Source organism: Triturus cristatus, chromosome 1_2 (assembly GCF_964204655.1).
Source record: "Triturus cristatus chromosome 1_2, aTriCri1.1, whole genome shotgun sequence".
NCBI lineage: Eukaryota > Metazoa > Chordata > Amphibia > Caudata > Salamandridae > Triturus > Triturus cristatus.
This window is the reverse complement of record NC_140580.1, coordinates 1009103211-1009125167: the sequence shown is the minus strand read 5'-3', so window position 1 is coordinate 1009125167 and position 21957 is coordinate 1009103211. Positions and strand designations below refer to the sequence as shown.

Genomic DNA, 21957 nt, shown 5'->3' with positions numbered 1-21957 from the left:
GACTTATACATGTGTGAACCTATAGAATGATGTGGATGCCATTTTCTTTATTTAATGACCAAGATGGTGACCGTTCCAATTTAAGTGGTAAATGAAGAAAATAAATTGTTGAAACTTGTGCAATAGTGCTTTTCAGAAAGCGGAGTGGTCTGGCAGCAAATGGCAGCTTCCAGGTCTTCCAAAAAATGTTTTTTTTAATGGTGTAGGGGTGCAACAGAGGAGCTGGTGGGGTAAAGCAACAGGAGTGGCTGGAGAAGCAACAGGTAGTAGGTGGGAGTGGAGGATAAGAAAAAGAAAAAAACTGGAAAGTAATAGAAAGAATGGAGTGAGGTAGCAAATTGAGCCCTTGCGTGCAGGGATGGATATGGATGCTGATAGAAAGTGGGGGAAGAGAGCCAAAGCGGTCAGTAGGAGAGACTGACAAAAGAGTAAAGAAATCAAACATCAATCACCATCCAGTACATTACTGCATATGAACAGACAAGGCCACTGATTTACAGATAACAAATAAAACAAGATACCCTCATCAACCACAGTATTCTGACTGCTTTACCTGTACCACAGGATCATCAAAAGGTAAGTAGCAGCTCGTCTAGCTACAGCACCAGCTCCAATGTACTTAACTCTTACAGGCACTCCAATACAATTCAATCTACTTTTCACCACTACCTTTACCACTTTCTCTACATTACGTGCCACTCGATTCTTAACTTGTGCATCAATACCCAAGTTCATTTGGGACAGTAAATAACTTAGTTTCAAAAGAACTAACACTTCCGTATTGGTGAAATGCAGCAAAACACCCACTTTCAGATACACAATGGTTGTGCTCTATAAACGGTCAAAAGTGTTCTTGTGCTTACCCGGTCTGTGTCTTACACAGATATCCATGTTATCCAACCGACATTTCAGATGAGCAAAATCAATACTTCTTGCTAGAGTTTTTAAGTCTTCTCTAGTTATTTCAAATGACCTTTTTGTAGTACTGTAATTGGTTAAATGGTGGTATGACCATCTTACAGTTATCAATCTACGATAGATGGGTGGTCTTCTTGTAAAACCCCATTGAAGGCTATTTTTAAGAACATGATTGGTCTGTCCACTAACCTATTGGACTGTGGATGGTAGAGCACAGCGCTATGATAGTTCATACCATACTGAATTACAACTTAACGCAGTTCACCAAGTGGACAGCACTCTACTGTCAATCATCAGATTTGCTAGGAACACAGTGCCTACTGCTCCTTCCATAATTCTCACATCTCTATCAATGCCAGACTGCAGGTAGGTGGAAGTTTAGGCATACAGTGTTCAAATATGTCTAATCTAAACTAAAAGTATTTATAGAATGCGAGTAGATATTTGGATGAGTGGTCTAAGGCTGATGAAATGGTTGGCAAATTATAAAGGAAGATTGATTAGAGTGTGTTTAGAGACCTTGTGGGAATTGAGAGTTCGTCAGAAAACTGTATGATTGGTAATGCGATGTAAGGAGAAGGGTAAAGAATTCCAAAGTTAGGGTGCCAGATATGAAAAGGAGTAACCTCCCTACCTTTGATGTCAGATCGGATGGACTTCGAGTTAAAGGCTGGAAGAAGATTGGGGACTTCTTAAAGGTTTGTAGAGGGACAACTTTGTGCACAAGCAGGTGGGGGTCTTGTACGGTGAATCACATAGTGGGCCATGCACACAGTTTTAAAAATAATGCCCTTTGTAATTGGAAGCCAATATAACAAGCTACTTGAGTAACGTAGCTCAGGTAGTGCCACCTTGCACTACCTAACGTTTCAAAACTTCATGTCATCATGTGGCAGGACGAAAAGTGCCACAGTCTTCCTTGCACTACCTACCTGTAGATGTTCATTCTATTATGTGGCAGGACGAAAAGTTTCAAAGCGAGTGAGACAAGCAGAAGTCAAGCATTGCTTCCTAACCCCACATGATGTGACCACTATTCCTTTATGCCTCATTCTTACATTTTGAAAGTGAATATTCCCTGGTAATATGGCTCGGGTCCTGGTTGAACAAGGGCTGGAAGGTAGTAAATTAGATGGAATGACATATGAGTAATTATTTCTTATCTTATATCTGACTCTTTAACTTCTATTTATGGGAAAAGACTAACAAATAGAGAATGATGGGTGGAGTTGCATCATACCTCAGAGATTCGGGATGCAGGGCAGTTGCCAAACAACATAACTATTATTGTGTTAGCAACTAAGTTGAGTTTTAAAAGTGCATGGGGAGCTGCCCTAGTGGAGACGGTACAAACGTTAAAATAGAATAAATGCATTTTTGAAGACATGGGTTTCCTGATCTGGTGAAGTAGGCATGAAGGACCTCGTAATTAAAGAGAATGGGAAACAAAGGTACGAGATTTAAGATTCGGTGTTAGAGAAATTCATAGCCATTGGGCTCTCAGCAAGTACATTTCCACACAAATAATGGCATTTAGTTGGTATATGATTCTTTATATAGGAAGTTCTCATGGGTGGGCCGTAAACGCCCAAACACTTACAAACCAGGGTTTTTGGATTGGCTGAGCCTAAAATTATTAGGCTGGGCAGGTGATCTGATCTAATACTTGTGAGCAACTTTAATTCCATTATATATTGTGTGATTGATACTACTAACCACACTGCCCATCCTCGCATGGTCAAAAAAAGGGCATCCGGAATATACAATGCTAGTTGACCATATTAATAAGGGTGGAGAGATCCCTACCTTTTGAAATATCACTAATATTGTTGTCTGTTTAAAGAAAGAGAAGCCCAGGAGCCCAGGAGGACAGGGGATCATACCAGCCTATCTCTCTGATTAATTCTGACATGAAAATATTTTCCAAGTTGTTATTCTCTCTGCTGGCTGCTTTGGTCCACTATCTGGTTTCAAAGCAACAGCACGGTTTTGTACACGGTCGAGATATTACCATTCATACAAACTCTGCAGTTGCCAGGTTTGACATTGCAGAGCTATTGGGCAGTAGAGTTGGCATGACATTGTTAGATGCTGAGAAGGAATTCGACGAGTTACATGGGATATTTTTATGGGCAAGATGAGAACAATCGGAGTCGGAGGCAGATTTTTATCACAGGCTTAATGTCTGAATAGAAACCCTATGGCCAGGTTAGTCTTGGAAGGTCATAGCTCTCTATTATTTAAGATCTTTAGGGACACACAGAAGGGTTGCCCACTGTCACCTCTTTTATTTGCCCTTTACATCAAGCCTTAATTAAGATCCCTTATCTGCAATCAACTGATTCCGCCTGTTATGTTTAACTGTATCGAGGTCAAAGTCCGTGCTTACGCTGATGATGTTGCAATTTATTACTCAGATCCTCTGTCCACTGTTGATCAAGTGTCAAAAGAGGCTACAAGGTTCGTAAGTCTCTGGATATAAACATAATCTTACTAAAACACATGTTCTTCTAAATTTTCAATCGGAGAGCCCAATCCCGGGCACAGTTTCAACTGCCACTTATTTAGGAATCAGGCTTGCTGCTAGGGTTGAAAGCATCTTCCAGATGAATTATGAACCTCTATTATAATCAGTTATAGTTAAGATGTGATCTTGGAATCATCTTCTGATCAGCATATTAGGGTATTGCAATATTATTAAGATGTACATTCTAACAAAGTTTCTTTACCTTTTTCGCACAATACAGCTCTGAGTCCCAGATTCATTCTTCAAACGGTTTGAGGGTGCTGTTGGTACCTTCATCTGGGGCTATAAGAGGGCCAGGCTGGCCATTCATTTCCTGAAACCTCTATAGAGTAGGAGGGGCTTTCAATTACCTGATTTTAAGCTCTACTTCTGGGCTGTCTTTTGAGGCCGTATTAAGAACCTGCTACTGATCAGGATCCAGACTTGACTGTACTGGAGGCCAATTGGCTCTAGTGTCAGATGTCAAGTTTTTTCTTTATAGACTTTCAGAAGACATTACTCGAATCTGGGGGGAAATTTGTGCAAAATATTCTTTGCCCTCTATACATTTATTTACACCACTCTGGAGGAATCCTAACTTTCCACCTATTTTCCATATTCCTGTGGTTAAGGTCTGGTCCAACACGGGTTAAAACTAGCCGAGCAGATTTTGATCTCATGGGGTTTTTGTTAATTTTCTACACTACAAATTCTATATAACCTCCAGCACCAGTATTTTTTTCAAGTACCTACAGGTACCTGATTTCTTTGTACATAATTATTCAGGTCATGCAACCCCAGAGGACTCTGATATTCTGTCCTATCTATGTACCTCACCAGGTAAGCCTTGATCAGGGCGCTCTATCAGATCTTTAGTGCCTATAGAGATGATGATCGGCCCATGTTGGCTTCCAAATGGAGCACTGGGCTTAAATTGGATATTCTCCGTGAAGAGATTACAGGTGCTTTTGAGATCATTAATTGCTCGGTTCTCTCTGTCACTTTAAAGTTCCAACAATTTAAGACTATTTGTATGCTTTACTCCTGAAAGAATTTGTTAGTGGGTTACCAACCATGCCTCCTCTAAGATTTACTGTCTAAAGTGTGGATGGTATGTGGCGGACATCGTCCATATGTTTGCCAGCTGCCCTGCTCTACAGGACTTCTGGTCTGGCATGGTGCAGCTTCTCTCTTCTCACCTAAAAGATGGTCACCAGCTGTCTGTCAAAGAGATTATGCTGACTCACAAAACTGATTAATTGCAGTGATATCTATTGCAATTGTCACTGCCCGCTTATGTATTGCATGATCCCGGATACATTCCTCATCTCCCAAGGTAACTGAGCTGTTGGCCCTCTTCTACCAGATTTTTAAACCCAAATCTGCCATTTTGAAGGGCAAGGGCACCAACGGTGTTAATCGCCCCCACTGTATCTGGACTGTTTTCTTTGATTGTTGAGGTATTCCGTTTTAGTTTCTTGCTTTTGTATGCCTTGTATGATTTCTAGTGTCCGTTCTGATGCTCACCATTGTTGGTACTCTTAGGCAATTGTGTAATGAAGTTATGTAATCATATCCAATTCTAAATAATAAAAGTTCTCATATGGATTATAAAAGCACAAACATTTATATGGTCTTTTTTCAGTCTCCTTTTTTCGAGGCATGGCAATATGTGTTGGCCTTTTAATATGTGTGTATTTCACACTTGTCTGATTTTTACATCAACAGATAGGATTTACGATGGGGGCTCCAGTCATTCTGAATAATCTTTCACCGTGATTAGGCCCAGGGGGTAAAGAAAAGTTACTTTTTTTAGTCTTTTGTTGAATTTGGTCCAGTTAGGCTTTGCCTGGATGTTGTCGTGTTGGGAGTGTTCCAAACTTTGCTACCTCTCACGCATGGGGTGGTTTCCACTTTGAGATAAGATGTGGACTCGATAGAGCATTTTAGATGTGTGGCCTAGTTTTTGTAATCAGGCAGCGGTGCAAGGTAGCAAGAGGTTATCAGTCGTGAGTGACATCGATTTTTAACTTGATGTCTGATTGGAACTTCAGCTGCCGCATTTGCATCATCAGAGTAGCATGAGCGATAACTGCACTATTTTTGGGCTATAAAGTCATGAATGGGATTATGTGCAATATGCTAAATCCAGTAGCTAATTTGTAAAAATAAGTGAAGGAGGGGCCAACGTGTTTCTTTGCAGGCTGTGCTGGCGCTGCTGAATGCTGGGATTGCCGAATGTCAGCAATGCCTACACCGGACTCCACCGCATGCCTCTATCTTTCACTGCACAACACCTCCTTTCTATTTATCTCACTCTTGCGGGTTCTTTTTCCTCCATGCTTTCCTCATTGGCTCTGTTGTCATCTATTTCTCTTCCTTCTTTCTCTCTTTTCTGCCTTTCCAGTTTTTGCTCCAGGTCAATGTCTACTGATGACAAATAAATTCCAGTCTCCACAAATGAGTGCCTGGGCCCAGCACCTGCAACCACCGGCAAAAATTAAGCACTGGCTACATCCAAGGCATCAACTTCTGTCTCATGTACCCTGCACTGCATTCACGCTTTAAGTGTAATCTGATCAACCAATGCACAGCAAAGAACGTTCCCTTTTCGTCATCCAAACGTAACATAACTTTCGATTACAACAAGGCACTCCATTTGTTTTCTTTCAAGGTTGAATCGCGCTGCTGCTCTTTTTCAGTTTGTTTTGTAAGACACACTGGACACTACTGATGCAAATGTGCAGCAGCAATATATTCTGTGCCTACGGGCTCAGAGCTCTGAAAACTGGCCCCTGTTAAATGGCTCAAAGTTGCAAGTTCAATTGAGCTGAAAATGAAAGGCATTTTACTATGTTTCATAATACAAAACGACCAGTACTGCAAGTTTGTCGAATTGCTTTAAGTGTTTTTATCCTTCTTAAAATACACGATCCATTGCCTTTCTGTTGTAAGATAACTTGCTTTTCAAGTGCCCAGAAAGGGAAGTGTGTGGGGTCACAAACAGGTCTGCTGGCAGCGGCGGACTGGACATTTATTCCATCGGGCATTCCCCCGGTGGGCTGGAGCCACTCGAGGCTGGTCTTTGAAAGCCAGGCCCAGGCACCTCTGTCACTTTCTCCAGCTCACCCTGGATGATTGCACATGGCACAGCTGGAACTTTGGGAGAGACAGAGGAAACAGAGAAGAAAGACCAAAGGGGAGAGGGAAAGAGACATTACAGAGGTGGAATAGAGCGGGGCTGGTTTGAATATTTTTGCCAGGACTACTTTTGGCTTCCAGTCCAGTCTGGAAAGCTCGGACTCCAGAGGTGTGTGGCGGAAGTGCTTCTGGCAGATGCGGACACTGGTGGGAGCCAGCCATGTTCCACTGACGGACTGTTGGGAGTTGTCGGCCGATCTGCCGGTTCGCCTCTGCTCCGCTTTGCAAACCACACATAGGAAAACATACCGAAGACATCAGCCCAATGCAAAGCAGCACAAATATGCTCCAGACCTGGAACAATACTCTCCGGAGGTCCCGACGGGGTCTCTGGGAGGTGTGCCAGAGCCTGCTGCTAGGCCGAGCAGAAGACTACCTTTAGATATACATATTTATTGAGGTTTTCAAGTGTTACTTTTGGCACATCCCAAGGTTATCAGCTAGGTCTCAGTGGCTGAATCACCTTTCTTCAAAAAGTGCAACATTTTACATGACCCTTACCCTCCCTGAAGCCTGCAGCATCAGCTTGTTCCAGCCTTACTGTGCAACAATCACTTGTTTGTGGTCCAAACTAAAACCAGTTCCTTCACAGAAGGGTTTCACCTGATCTCATCTCCTGCCATCCTCTGCATCGACGTGGAACCCATTTAGGACTCCTCTAACCAATAATAGCATCAACATCCATCAATATCCCGATGGTACAAACACTGCATGAAAGCCTTTAGATCTCCAATACCTCCAGCACTGCGTGCAGCGCATTTATACCTAGACGTCCAGTACCTTCACATAACGCAACCAGGCCAACACTGAATTCCTATTATTTACCAACAACATCAAGCAACAACTAGTTCAAACCTGACTGCCCATCATGAACCTGGGTGGATCAAAGACCCCCTTTTTAAGCCAAGTCATTCGGATTCACCCTGGACACTGACCTCATGCTCACAGATCACACTGCCAAGAGAACCAGGATGGCTCGATTCAGGTTCTATCTGCCAAAGATAGTGAAACTGTTCATCCCAGGAAGTAACTTCAGAACTGCCGTTCAAATCCTCATAGTCTTGACTCTGGATGGTGCAAACTGGACCATGCCTCCCATAGTCCACAAGCCATACGCCTCCTAAGAACATCCTACAAACTACAACAAGCCACACGGACCAAAAGAAATATGACCACATCATTCCAACCCTACTGGAACTCCACTCACTCGTCATGCAGGTCTCAACCCTTCTGTGTCCGCTGCATCGGCTACAAAAGCATCACGACTTATATTCGTGCCGATCTGGCCAACAAGCCCACCTTCGCTGGGGGCTGTTGGTACTTTCACAGCACAAACACCCTCAGATGAAAGGCAAGGAAGAACATCCAGGCAACAGGGCTTGAACATCTGTGCACCTATTATATATAACAATATACCTGTATCCCTCAGGACTGCCCCTACCCTGAAGACACTACTCCTTATAGAAAAGAACAACATGATAGAGTAAATTGTCCACTTCCTCTCTCGGAACTCACAATCCATGCCTAGATTCAATCTCAGATTGGCTTTCTGCCTTCGACCCGGTACAGCGCTATGGCACCCTTTGGTTAGATTCTTTCTGGGTAAATACCAGATACATACACACAGGAGTTAGGGCTTACCTTCTGAATTGCATTGGGATCTTGAGTTTGCCTTCCCTTTCAAAGCTCAAAGAGTACATACTGAAGCCATAATATCTTCAACCTCTAAGCACTAGGGCTAATAAAAAACAAATGCAAAGGGGAGACTTGGATGGCATGTTGCAAGAATACTTTGATAACAAATTAGGAAAGTTATGGGTGAAGTACTGGAAAACCAGTCTCTTCTAGGAACCTGAATTAGGAATCCCAAGAGCTTTGTTGAAGGATCCTTGAAACTGCATCTACAACTGCAGAAAAAGAAAAGCAGACAGTTCTCCATCAGGTTTAATGGAGAGCAATGGCAGGGGCTTAGCTGGCCATTATATAAAAAGTATCTAAAAGCCATTCAACTGTACAAACACCAACGCCTCAAGCCATACAGTAGTGATCTTCATGGTGAAAAGCCTGGATGTAGGATTTAATAGACTTTAAATCATCTGAGTGAGCCTGCAGAAGGTCAATGGAGAGGACATCTCCATGCTCAAGATGAGAACCAACAAGTCTTGCTCAACCAAGTCCTCACAGCATAATGAGATTTTTAAAAAAGCCGTCTGTAAAGTTGACAAGTTGAAAAAAGACAGATATGCGCCATCTTTTAATTCCAGGATAAGGAACAGATCGAACATAAACAAAGCAGTCTATCATGGTTTGATGTGATGGTATCCCCCACAGAGGCAGAAGAACGCACCGTCTGGACCACTCTTTCTGGGAGAGAATGGGAAGGGAGATTTGGCCCAAGAAAATACCCTTTTCCTCTGTTCTTTCTTAGCTAAAGTTCCTTTACCATTTGTTAGTGAAAACCACATTTGGTCAAAGGTGAGGACATGGCATTTGAGTTCTTATACTATTACGTAAGTGAGCGCGGTGCCCGATTGCGCATACAATGAGTGAATCATGACATTTACGCTGTGATTTAACATGAATATGAGAGATGTTTTCAGATACGGACATTCAAGCCTTAAACAAAATCCATGCAAAAAATAAACATGTTCTTTATTTGTCAATCGCCTTATAATGGTGATGACAAAGGTACTTGGTGTGTGTGTGTGGTTTTCTGATGATCATATCCTTTGAAGATGGTTAGGATAGAAGCGACCATTTGCAGTGTTTTAGGGTTTCATGCAGGATTTTTGCCCTGGAATCTTTCATGATTATACCTTCATGTTGATCAATGAAGCTTAAATCTAGAATAATCAGGTGTCCTCTTTGTATTCCTTTTCTTGGTTTAATTGTTGGTGTAGATCAGGAGTTTTGTTTTCCTCAAGTCTTCTATTTAGTACTTAAAATCTGGGGGTTGACTCAGAAGTGTTTATAACAAACGTAAACACCATGTGGTGTCAGGCAACCTGCAACAATGATTACTGCTGCTAAAACCAAAGACTCATTTAGGGTTTGCTGGAAATCGAAACCTAAGGTTTCAAGAGGAAGCAACATATTTGCATTAAAACCTGGCTAAACCTCTTGTGACATCCCCTCTTCTTTTCATCTGTGTAGAAGAAGACATTCCACTGCTGGAGTCTCCTCCAGAATCTGAAGAGTCACCAGAAATGAGAAGATCTTGCCTCAACTTCAAAGAGAAATGAGGTCATTTGCCTTTGACGTACGTAAGTGTATGGTTCCTTCTACATTTAATGTGACATGCTAGTACGCAGTAATAATTTTGCATAGCTTATGACTTATTTAGATACATTTGCAAAACTATAACTTGTTATTTATAAGGTAAAATTAAAACCTCAAAGAGTTATATTCAGATTGATTGAGTTGTGCTATTACAATGTGGATAAAGATTTGCGGGGACAGTGAAAAGAAATACTCAAAGGGATAATTACGATGTCTTGCGGGACACCGACCTAATTAGAATATCAAAGCAAAATCGGTCCACAGTTATTAGCTATAAACCCCAAAATTCAAATACAATCTCTAATTGTGAGTAAAAAAACTAGTAAATGGGTTTATGGATTACTGGCCAAGTATCATATATGGAATGTCAAGTCCCCATAGGAGATCATGTTTTGATACACATCACTGTAGCACTTCCCTTCAGTGATATATAGGAAATAATTTAGAATTTGGTAGAGCGGGAGGACTACTGTAAACTGTACTCCCGCCCCACCAAACTCTCCAAATTTAGGGAAGGGAAAATCGCTCAATGACCGCCACATGCAGGCAGACAGTTCCCTTACCATCTGAGTCATTCATGTTTTTGATTTTCAAGCATAAACTCCAACTTTGGGAGCTTATTCTTGAAAAACAAAAACTTTGCCGAGCAGGCGCATGAAACATGGCTCCCAATTGGCAAAGCTCCACTGCCTTCAATAAAACCACAGCAAGGTCATTCCCACTGAAAGAAGAGATTTCCCTTTTTTGACACACAATCTTTAAAACATTTATCAAAAAAACTTCACCCGTGTCAGAATAACTTGATTCTGCTATCCACAGCTACTCATCTTGGATTATTGAAAGGGATAATAAAAAGTAAATTCCTTTTGCACCTGTGCCCGTCTTGATCTTACAAGGACCATTTAAAAATGTTGCTTGGGTCAAGGGAGGAGGAACCTGCCCTTAAGTTTAATGGCAAGTAGCCCATGATCACTACCGTTGTAGCTCTCCAGCGGCCAAGTACATTTGAGGGCTGCAGAACACATGCAGCACCATTCATCCGCCAGGCCCGTTGCAAGGTAGAGGAGATCAGCGAGATGTACCATCTCTTACCAGTTTCATATACATTAAAGAGAGATGGTGGACGACTGGAAGATGCTGTGGACAAGGTCCTCCTATGGGCTCCAGAAGAAAGTGGGACTCTGGCAGAGCTTGAAAGCAGCCATTTGAAAGAAATCATTGCCAGTGCTAATGTTCTGCTTCTTTTTGCAGGGACCAACGTCATTTTTAAACAAGCATTTGCAAAGCAATAGATCTTGCATTTGCGAGAGTTAAGCGATTGGCATTTTAAATGACAATACCTTTTATTTATCGGTTTTGATAATTAACACATAAATAAAAGGAATTGTCATTTACAATGCCAATAGCGCAATCTCTTGTAAATGAGAGACCTATTGCATTTCATAGAAGCAGCTGCTTGGAAAGTGAAAGAGCGCATAGCGCACTGAATATTACATGAAGAATGTTGTGCCTGCAGTAGGAGAAACTCATTAAAGAAAATAGTGCTTACAGACTAAATAAGACGTACTGTGACTGTGTAACAACCGAAGTAAAAGGGCCAGTCCTCATGGGAGCTTACAAATGAAGACAAGGCGGGACTAAGGAAGGACTAGCAAGCCTATGAACGAATCAGAAGCCAAGATTTATGAAGGACAATGACACAAGCCAATGACAAATAGAGGTGGAGAGTGGGCGGGCCTTCAAGTCCATACTCTAATACAGCATGCCTAGTAGAGCCGCCCATGCGCTGCTCAGGCTCGACCTAAAAAATGATCCCAAAGAGGTCTGATTGAGTGGGCTAATCTCAGTATAAAAATGAAGCTATACTGAGACTGTCCTGTTGAATGATAAGTTGGGACCAATCACTTACACAAGAATCTTCTCCTCTGTTGTTTGTTTCCTCAAGATTCAACCCAGTTGGTTTCAGCACCAGAACCTCAATAGTGCTCGTTTCTGCGTTTGCTAACTAGAGATAACCAAGAGCTGGCGAGCCTTACCCTTCATCCAGTTGTCTCCCAGCACAACGTGATTATCGCTTTCCTCTAAGCCAGGCAGTTCACCAGTTTCTGAAACACACAAGAATGTCAAGGATTAGATTTTCAATATCAGTTACTTATAAAAAGGAAGTTCATTTTTTATTTTTAGGAAACGATATGGACTAGAACTGTATATTTCTAAAAATGTTTTCCAAACGTTTTGAAGAAGTTGTGCAAGATAACACAAAATTGGTGAAATTGTGTAGGTACTCAGAAAGTAATGCATTTCTAAACCTAACACATTTTAGAAATGAAAATAGCCATTTGTCAATTTCTCCTCAAATGTTCGTAGCGAAGATGAAAAACCTATTGAGCTTAAATGTGTATAAAGTGCATGTGACCTCACTCTGATAATGCCCATCTATAAAATGAATATATCTGTACATTCTTTAAACTTCCAATTTCAAGTGTATCTGTCTGTCATAGGTTTCTGTATATATGGGCGGGACCAATTTCTGAGCCATTTCTCACATTCCCAGTTAGTTGCATAAGTGCAACCATCATTTGGCACGGACAATGTAATATTTTTTTTAGAGAGACTTTCTGAAGAAAGAAATACATGAACTGATTAAAACACTTAGATGAGCAAAAAAAGGGCTTGACACAGTATAGTACGAAGTGCAAGTGAGGTGGAAGACAGGGGTGGGGTGGGAAAGTGGGAGGCTGTAGGGAAAAGCGGATAGAGACCAAGCAGGCGAGGGACATAAGTGAGCGAGAGAGACCAAAACTGAGACATTTTTATTTATTTTTTTATTTTTACAATTTATAGAGCGCGAACAAATGCCTGTAGGCGTCTCGGCGCTAGAAACAGTGCGTACAGTTTCCACAGAGGCTAAATCGGCAGCTGTTATTGACCAAACAGCCAGGTCTTTATTTTTCTGCGAAATTGCATCAGGGACGAGCTTTCTCTGATGGCTACTGGCAAAGAATTCCACAGTCTGGGAGCGGCCACCAGGAAGCGCCTATCGCCCCAAGTGACTGTTTTGGTTCGTGGTACCAACAGAAGATTGAGGTTGTTAGATCGAAGCGATCTTGTGGATGAGTGGAGCCTAAGATGGGCTTTCAGGAAATGCGGGCCGTGATTATGCAGTGCTTTGTATACTATACAAAGGGTTTTGAATTTAATCCTATTCCGGATCTTGAGCCAGTGAAGATCTTTTATGGCCTCCGAGATTGGCATGAACTTCGGGGTTCCAGACAGGAGACGGGCTGCAGCATTCTGGATTGTCTGCAGTTTATTAGTCACTCTGGCCAGGGCATTGATAAATAAGCCATTGCAGTAGTCGAGGGAGGACAACACCAGGGAACTTACCAGTGTCTTTCCTGCTGCAGCTGGCAAGAACGGCATAATTTTCTAAATCAGCCTTAGTTTATGGTGGGCAGTGGCTGCTGTTTTGTTTGCGTGGGCCATAAAATTCAGGTTCTCGTCAAAAGTCACTCCCAGATTTCTGACAGTAGGGACCGGTTTAGGGGGGGTCCCATAAGTGGGCGGCCACCAAGTAGTAGACCAACTGGGTGAGAGATGTCCGAAAATGACCACCTCCGTTTTTTCGGAATTTAGTTTTAGGCAATTGGAGGCCATCCACTCTCCAATCGCCCGCATGCCCCCTTGAAAGTTTTCTGCTACCCTCTCTCCATCACCATTAATGGCCAACACAAGCTGCGTGTCATCTGCGTAGGAGGTAAGGCTCATCCCATGGGCCTTGATGACAGATGCCAGGTCCGACACATAGATATTAAATAGTGTCGGACTTAGGGATGAGCCTTGGGGTACCCCACACGGCAGTGACAGCTTGTCTGATTGAAAATGCCCCAATGTGACCACCTGCGTTCTCCCAGCCAAAAAGGAGGAAAGCAAGTTCTTTGCCAGGTGGTGAATGCCCATCTTTCCGACACGGTCCACCAAGATCTTGTGGTCGACCGTGTCGAAGGCTGCGGATAAATCGAGTAATACCAGTACCGCTGTTCCTCCCTGGTCCCGGATCACTCGTATATCCTTAGTCGCTTTGATTAGGGCAGTCTCCGTACCATGGTACTTACGAAAGCCGAATTGGGTGTTGTCCAGTGATTGGTGCTTCTCTACAAACTCCGAAAGTTGTATATTCATAGCTTTCTCAACTACCTTGGCTAAGAAAGGTAGACTAGCTATGGGGCGGTAGTTTTTTAATTGCTCCTTGCCCAGATTGGCTTTCTTCAGAAGAGGCTTAACCAGTGTGTTCTTCAGTGAATCCGGGTATATCCCAGTTCTGAACATTGCATTACAGACTGAGGTGATATCAGGAGCCAAACAATCCATCACCGTACGGATGACCTTGAGAGGACAGGGATCTAATGCAGATCCAGATTTAATGGTAGCAATAATGTCCTTAATTTGTGTCTCTGCGAGGTCTGTGAACTGGAGCAGTTCAGTATCCTGAGTCATGCTGTCAGACATGGGCGAGTGGATTACCGTTTTAACGGTGAATGCTTGATATATGTCATTCACCTTGGTAAAAAAGAAATTGGCCAATGAATCGCAGAAAGATTGGGATGGTGGCGGAACTAGGTCCGGAGTGTTTCCCGCTAAGATCTTGGTGATCTCATACAGTTTTTTACTGGAGTTTTTGGCGTTATCGATCTGTTCTGTAAAGAACTTTTTCTTAGTTTCGACAATGAGGGCTTTATACAGCCCTAGTGCTTCCTTGTAGCTAGCTTTGCTTTCTGAGCTGTAGGATCTGCGCCAATGCCTTTCCCTATTTCTGCAGAGTTGTTTCTGTTTGCGCAGTTCCTCTGTGAACCACGGGGCCGAGGGCGCTGTTCTATTTCTCGAAGGCTGTTTAGTCGGGGCCAAGGTGTCTGTGGCAGTGCCCAGCCACTCCTGAAATTGACATGTGGCAGTGTTGGGGTCAGTGGACAGACAAGGCCGGGTCCTATCCAGAAGAGCAGTTAACTCCGTCTGATCGATATCTTTCCAGACCTTAAAAGGTTCTGGTCTCAATGCGGGGTCTCTTCTAGTCCTGTTCGCCTTGACTGAGATTCTCATTAAGATGGCATAGTGATCAGTCCAAGGCATGGGCAAGGTATCTATTATTTTTAGGCCTTCCATATTGGAAAAGATGCCATCCAGAGTATGGCCGGCCTTGTGAGTGGGGATAGTGACCAATTGCCGAAGACTCAAGGTATCCATATCTGATATCAAGGTACGGGTGTCGTTATCGGAAGACTTCTCAAGATGGAAATTCATATCACCCATAACTGTAAATGAGTCTTCCATCGCCAATGCTTCGAGTATCGAGCCTAGGTTGTCGAGGAAGCCAGTACGGGCGCCTGGGGGTCGATATAAGAGCATACCTTTGAAGTGAAACGACGGAGTAAGCTTAAGATCAAATTGGAGGGCTTCACAAGAGGTGGAAGGGATATGTGACATTCTCACACTTACGTGATCGCGGGCTATGATGGCTAGCCCCCTCCACGCTTCCCTACTCTATCTAGACGGTAGGCTTTATAGGCTGGGGGGGCCGCGACTGCCATGCCTGGATCGGACGCCTCATCCGTCCATGTCTCTGTTATAAAGAGACAGTCTAAGTTGTTATCCAAGATGAGGTCGGATACTTCCTGCCGGTGCTTTACCAAGGAACGTGCATTAATGAGTGCTGCAGAAAAGTCTATGGTGTTAACGACTGTAGTGGTGTTCGTCTTAACCTTATCATTAGCTACATGTAGCCTAATGTTACAATGAGGGCATATGAGTTCTGTGGTTTCCAGGACTCTATACAGGCTATGTTGGACACATTGGGTATTAGCCATCGTGCGCAGTTTCAGCAAGGCAGATTTCGAGTAAATTAATAATCCCTGTCGGGGACTCTGGCCAGGGGTTCTGACCCTGGGCCCGGCGCGGACGGGCGCAGACGGGCTTGCCTTTGGCGCGCCTTCGGCGCGCCGCTGGCGCGCCCGCTGCACCCACCCGCTGCGCCGTCGTGTTGCGTCTGTCATTGTATAGGGGGAGAAGGAGGGTGGGAGGCAGCGTCAGCTAGAGCGCTCCCCCAGCCTACACCCAAGATGGCGCTTACCCGACCCTCACACCAGCTCGAAAAACGGCTGTGCGGGGCTCAGAAGGGCGGTAGGAAGAGTGTTACGGTGTTAGAGTGCCTAACACTAAAATAGAGCAGCACACACAGTAAAATCGACGATTTTTAAAAATTCTCGTAAAGCGCTAAAACGTGTCAGTAATTCTTAAAATAATGCAGGCAGAATAATGATACTAAAATCAGCTCGCAGCCCCTCACCGGACGGGAGAACCACACAATGAATCAGACATGGAGACACAAAGAGAGAGTGAGTGTAAGGGAGGTACAGAGTACAGTGGAGACAGTGAAGAACAGTCCGGGGTACAGGAATTATGCAATAATGAAGTAACAAATAATATGGCAGAGCTGGCTAAAGTATGCACCAAACAGAAGGCAAATTATGTCCATATTACACGATTAAAGGCAAAGTATGCTGCATATTATGCAATTAAAGACAAATTATACTGCTCATTTTGTTGCGCTATTTTGCTGTTTTGGCATTTAAACACTCAGTGATACAAAAGAGATGCCGAAATAATGGAAAATATGGACGATTTTTTTTTTTTTAGAAAGAAAACAACACACATCCAAAGCATATTATTTAAAGCGTTATTTACCAATAATTAATGGTTTTGAGGCTCATTTACAGTTTGCCAGAGCACAAGCCCGGTTGTAAATTATTGAGAACTCCCATCTCATTTACCTCATTGAGAAGTAGTGGGGGCCACTGATGGAGTCACTGTCGGCTGTACAGGTACACGATCATTGGCCATGGGCAATCGCTTCAGGGCCCCCACTTTCAGTGAAAGGCGATCGTCTAAATGCATGTTCTCCTTGCCCGGGTCCGCCATGCAAGCATGGTAGCTCAAGAAGGGAAAATCAACAGCGGACTGATGCGCAGGGAGTAAAGTCCCTATGGGTTAGGATCATTTTTTTCCATTTTAGAAACAAACTCCTGTGATGGGAGCTTGAATCTGAAATAGGAAACATTTGCTGCTCAGGTTGAACCATAGTGAGCTCTGCTCCTGCTGAGCCCGGTGCACCAGGTGCTCTTTCATCAGAACGATTCACGCCAGGCAGGTAGGAATAGTTCATTATTGGGCAGTCCACCAGTGGGTGGAAGACACGAGATGCTCTGCCGACCTGGCGACCTAGTGAACCATTAGCCGGGGCCTAAATGAGCCTTCTTCAGGGCTGGACTGGGAATCCAAGCCAGCCCTGGCGTTTTTCTTAGATAAGCCCCTAGTGAAGCACCGCCTGGCCTGGGAGCTGGTAATGCTTGCTTGCTGCTTTTGTGTAGGGGGGCTGATATTGCAGTACTGCTGCAAAACCGACCCCCAGTAACAAAACCGGCCTCACCCTTCCAGTCTCCCTGCGGAAGCGCCCGATGCCCAGTACGGCCAGTCCGGCCCGGGCCTTCTTGTCCTGCCTGGTAGCACAAGAATATGGTTTCACCGCCCTTTCTACCTCCCAGAGTAAAACAATTTGATTAAAACAAACAATGCCGCTCTCCAAAGAACATAAGCGTGCATGTACATAACTTCTTACAGTGAAGGATAGGTCTTTTTTATCCTGAATACAGAGTTATGTTTTGAAACTTGCCCAGAGAGTCAAGTTTACAGTATTACCATGACATCAGAGCTAGGAAATGACATCTTTCCATCATCAAACAGTCCTGCAGAACAGAATTGTTCGTCCATGTTTATGGTGTGCTGTCTCACTGCAACATTGGAATGGGTTCAGAACATTGCGCTTTAAAGAGTATAATATATTCGAACGTCTCTATAGTTCCCCTTGAAATACATGTCGCTGACATGAACAGTAACACATAAGAGGTTCAAATAGAGGATTTCTTTTCCACTCGTTTGAAAGCACATTTAAGTTTGGTAAGTTTGGTTTCCTGCTGCAGACAAAGGTGCTTTACTTGTAGGTCACTGGGGAACGCTCAGCGCCTCGAATCAAAGTTGTTGCCTCATCAGGCGCATACATAAGGCAGTCATCAGCTGAGTGGTGGGCAGTTAGCCTTACCAACGCGTCTGGAGAGGTATGGCAACCCTTGTGCTGCGTTTAATGACTTTTAATCACAGTGGCCACTGATTCATGTAAATTCAGAGGCCATGGGCATGAGGGTGTGAGCAAAGATGCCGAGTTAAGTGGAGGAAGGGGAGGGGCGAATGGTCCCTTGTCCCCACTGATAACAAGCATTGGCATAGCCAATAGGTCTCGCCTTTAGGACCTTATAAGTGTTTAGCCATGCAACAGTTGCATAACTAAATACGTATAAGGTCCCAAAAGCGAGACCTATTGGCTATGCAAAGCGGCTGTGCGACCGCGAAAGTGAAAGTGATCGTGATCGCGAGCATGATCACGATGAAACATCAAAGCGGCCGTGCGGCCGCGAAAGTAATCGCGGTAAAGCGCGGCGCGCGCGCCCGCGCACATGCACTGTAGCTCCAGGCTGGCCTGGTTGCACTTTTTGGAGCCCTCTCAATAAGTCTCGCCATACCAGCGCATGCGCTGGGTCAGGCGAGACCTAAAAAGGCATGGGAGGGCTGAACCCCCTCTAGGAAAACGAACGCATGCTCTCGAGCGTACCAAAAACAACTAAAAGCAGATACTGCGAAGCACACAGAGCAACATCTGCATCCTAAGCATAACACACAAGCACAACTATTAGTACTAGTATCTTAGCTCACCTATGCAGCCTGTCTCACCCTCGCTTACATTACAGGGCTGCAAAACGACAGCACCAAACAAGTCAAATAAATGGCTTAGCAAGCAGCATGAACATCAGATATCACCTAGATTTGTAACCGTTCTAGTAAAAACTAGCAGGGAATAGAGATTGGAACAAGCTTCTTAATATGTTAGACTGCCTCAGAATCCTTAAATGTTAATAAAGCAAACAGGGTCCGAATCACCCTTTCCACCTGCATCAGCGCCTAAAAGTAAAGGACTTAGCACTACACACAGTACAACCCATAACCAAATGCACCTGGGAGCTGTAATCTTGCCTCATTTTCACTGAATGAATGGACCCTATATACCCATTTTCTATAAATAGGCATTGCATTTTCTTTGAGGTCTCTGACCAAAAATGGCCTTTCTTTTATTTAAAGTTGGAAAGTTTTTACACACATCTGCCTTGTGTATTTTTATGCGGAAAAAGTGCAGTCGGTTTTTCCACTGGCAGTTTACAGCTCATTCCTTCGGAGCTGTTCGGGTTAGTGTTGGCCAATAATTAGGGCTACCATATCCCTCCAATAAGAAGGCAGCTCGTTGCCATCACATGCATTCATTTATCAGATCGGAGAATTGTGGGACTTGTAGTCAAACCCTTTGGGCTGTCACAGATGAAAGCAATGACCTTTGGAAGGTGAGTCCAAGACTGGAGAGGAGTCTTCCATACACACAGTAACCCTAGCAAGGAAGCATGCTACATTTACTAGGGTCTTTAAACCGCTACAAAGAACGCTATCCTCTCGCACAAATTAAAGTAGTGAGAACAGTGTAGGATGTGCTGGATTCTGAAATTACACTTAAGTCTCCAGAGTATTATCTTTGAAGACTGTCAGTACCAGGGACCCTAAATGTGAGGGGGTGCTCTGAGGACAGTGTGCATTGCTTTAAGCCATTTCAGTGTGTCCAGGCCCTGGGGGGTCTGCATTGTATCAGACAGAATGTGAGCTCGCTGCCAATAAATACTGAGTTAGGCACAGGTCTGGAACTGTGACCCCTGCAGGTTACAGACTGCAAACCCAATCAGAAAGTGGAGTTGGTTAATGCGTGTGCGCTGCAGGTCACGGGTTCCATTCCAGGGCCAGACAGACAGCTGTGGGCGCTCCCTACACATGCTGCCGAGAGGGAAAGTGGGAGCAAGAAAAGAGAGGCGTGGCGTCACTTTAAACTGTGAACGGTTAGTGGTGCACACACTTTTTATAGTGGCCTAAATCTCTAACAGCACCTTAACTAAAGCTCCAGTGACTTTCTCGGTGCCTCATAATAAACATAACTACCACTTTCAGCAATATCACTTCCTGTGATGTCACAGAGGTCAATGTTCATTCTTGCAGCTTAGCTGCCCTGGTAGAGAAAGAAGAAAAGACACGGAGAAACTGAGCAGGGAAATGCATGGGAGATGCAGACTGTAAGGCGGGGGACAGTCTGAATGGGGGATTTTGAGACAGGGAGTAAGAGGCTGGGAAGGATAGAGTAGAGTGGGTGACAGAGAGTGGGGGCGGGGCAGGACCGCTGAACCGATAGGGGGCGTGAGTCAGAGCTTGCCCATGCCTGTGTGATAGATGCGAGGCCCGAGCTCAGATCTAGGCCTTGAAAGGCTGGCCTGTTGGGGGCGTCAGTGGCCACCATCACTCTCTGCAGCTGTCAGGGAAGCACCTTTCATCTGTCAGAATCCACTGCAGCCAAGGGGCACGCGGGCCGCTCTCTGCACATCTGGCTGCCAGGGCCTCACTGCAAGTCTAAGCTGTGTCTTTAATAACCGCTGTCCATTGGCAGAAAAAATGTATCCCGAGGGACGGCTGTTCAAAGGCCCAGGGTTCATGTGTGCGCAGCTCCTCGCCCGCAGGGCCACTAGACAACGGGCCAGAAGTAGCAAGAACAGAAGTAATAGTAATGACCAAAATAAATAATAAATAGCAATCATAATAACAATAGTAAACAAGTACTATATGCTGTTGATCGGATGCATTACTTCGAAAAACGGATTATTAAGTAGATTTCAACTTTATCAAGAGGATATGAACCCTTGTGAATACTTTCTCGAATAAATACTTTCTTTCATTAACCTCTCACAAGGAGCTATACCACGCCGCCACCAATGAGGTTCAGAGGATTGCTGCCGTCCTGTGCAGAATCTAATTTCCGTGTTGATGGTAGAGCTGCTTAGGAAGGGCAATTAGAATTAAGTAATTGTGCGGTAATTTCCGCATAACTATAGATTTGCCGCATTTGCCACATAATCCATCACCTGCTGAATAATCTGCAGATTTTAACAAATGGTTAAAAAATTACTAAAAAACGCAGAATGCACATGTTACAGCGCAGCGGAAGGCCTTTTGCAAAGGTCGACTGGCCACCTTTCTGTACTTATTGATATATTTGGGGATTAAACTGGTACTAATAAACTGCACCCAATGCCCAGACAGTGTTAAGTGTAAAAAGTTCAAAATAATAAAGTAATACTATTAAAAAAGGTGTTGCATTGCGTCACATAATTTGCCTTTTCTTGTTGCATAATTTACTCAGTCCTGTGCCATAATTTGGCCCTCTACTGCTGCATAATTCCAGTGGCCCTAAATTTAGGTCTACCCCAGCATTGTGCGGCCCCCATGGCTGGCCGTGGAAGCTCCAATATCTGAAAGACTTGAGGGGCTTTCTAATACTTCAGCATCACCTACTGAATGTATTGTCAAGCCAGGGGAGCTGCTTTGTGCTCCTGAAAATTACTTTCTCCTGCTGCTCTTGCATATTTACTTGCCTTTTCATTTTAATTGTTGTTAGGTCTCGCCTGGCGAAAGCAGCGCATGCGCGGCACTCATCAGAGAGGACCTTTTGCAATCGATTCTCCCAAAGCCTTACATGCACACGTAGGGATGGACAAAGATGGCTGCTCTCGCCATTTGTCCAAACCTAACACCATGCACGTGCATGTAAGGACAGTGGACAGTCCACCGCCATCTTGATAAACACGCGTGCTTTCACTTTAAACACGGCGTGCTTTCACTTTAAACACGGCGTGCTTTCACTTTAAACGCAGTTTAAAGTGAAAGCACGCCGTCATGCCCGCGCGCGTGCACTGCGCACCAGCCTGCCTGACCTCCCTTGTTTTTCTATAATCAAAATAGGCGCTGAAGACTCCAAGTGTCGCTTCGGACCTGTGACCTTCACTGTACGTTAAACAACGCAAAATATG

General features: G+C 44.1%; 1 protein-coding gene across 3 annotated transcripts in view; it reads right to left on the bottom strand.

Moving 5' to 3' along the window:
- LOC146868589 (uncharacterized) overlaps positions 1-21957 on the bottom strand; it is a 1503661-nt gene that overhangs the window by 1290105 nt on the left and 191599 nt on the right. For all 3 annotated transcript variants that reach the window (XM_085611695.1, XM_085611716.1, XM_085611705.1), the window contains exon 2: positions 11941-12009. In XM_085611695.1, the coding sequence (XP_085467821.1) occupies positions 11941-12009 (69 nt within the window). The remainder of the gene's footprint in view (positions 1-11940; positions 12010-21957) is intronic.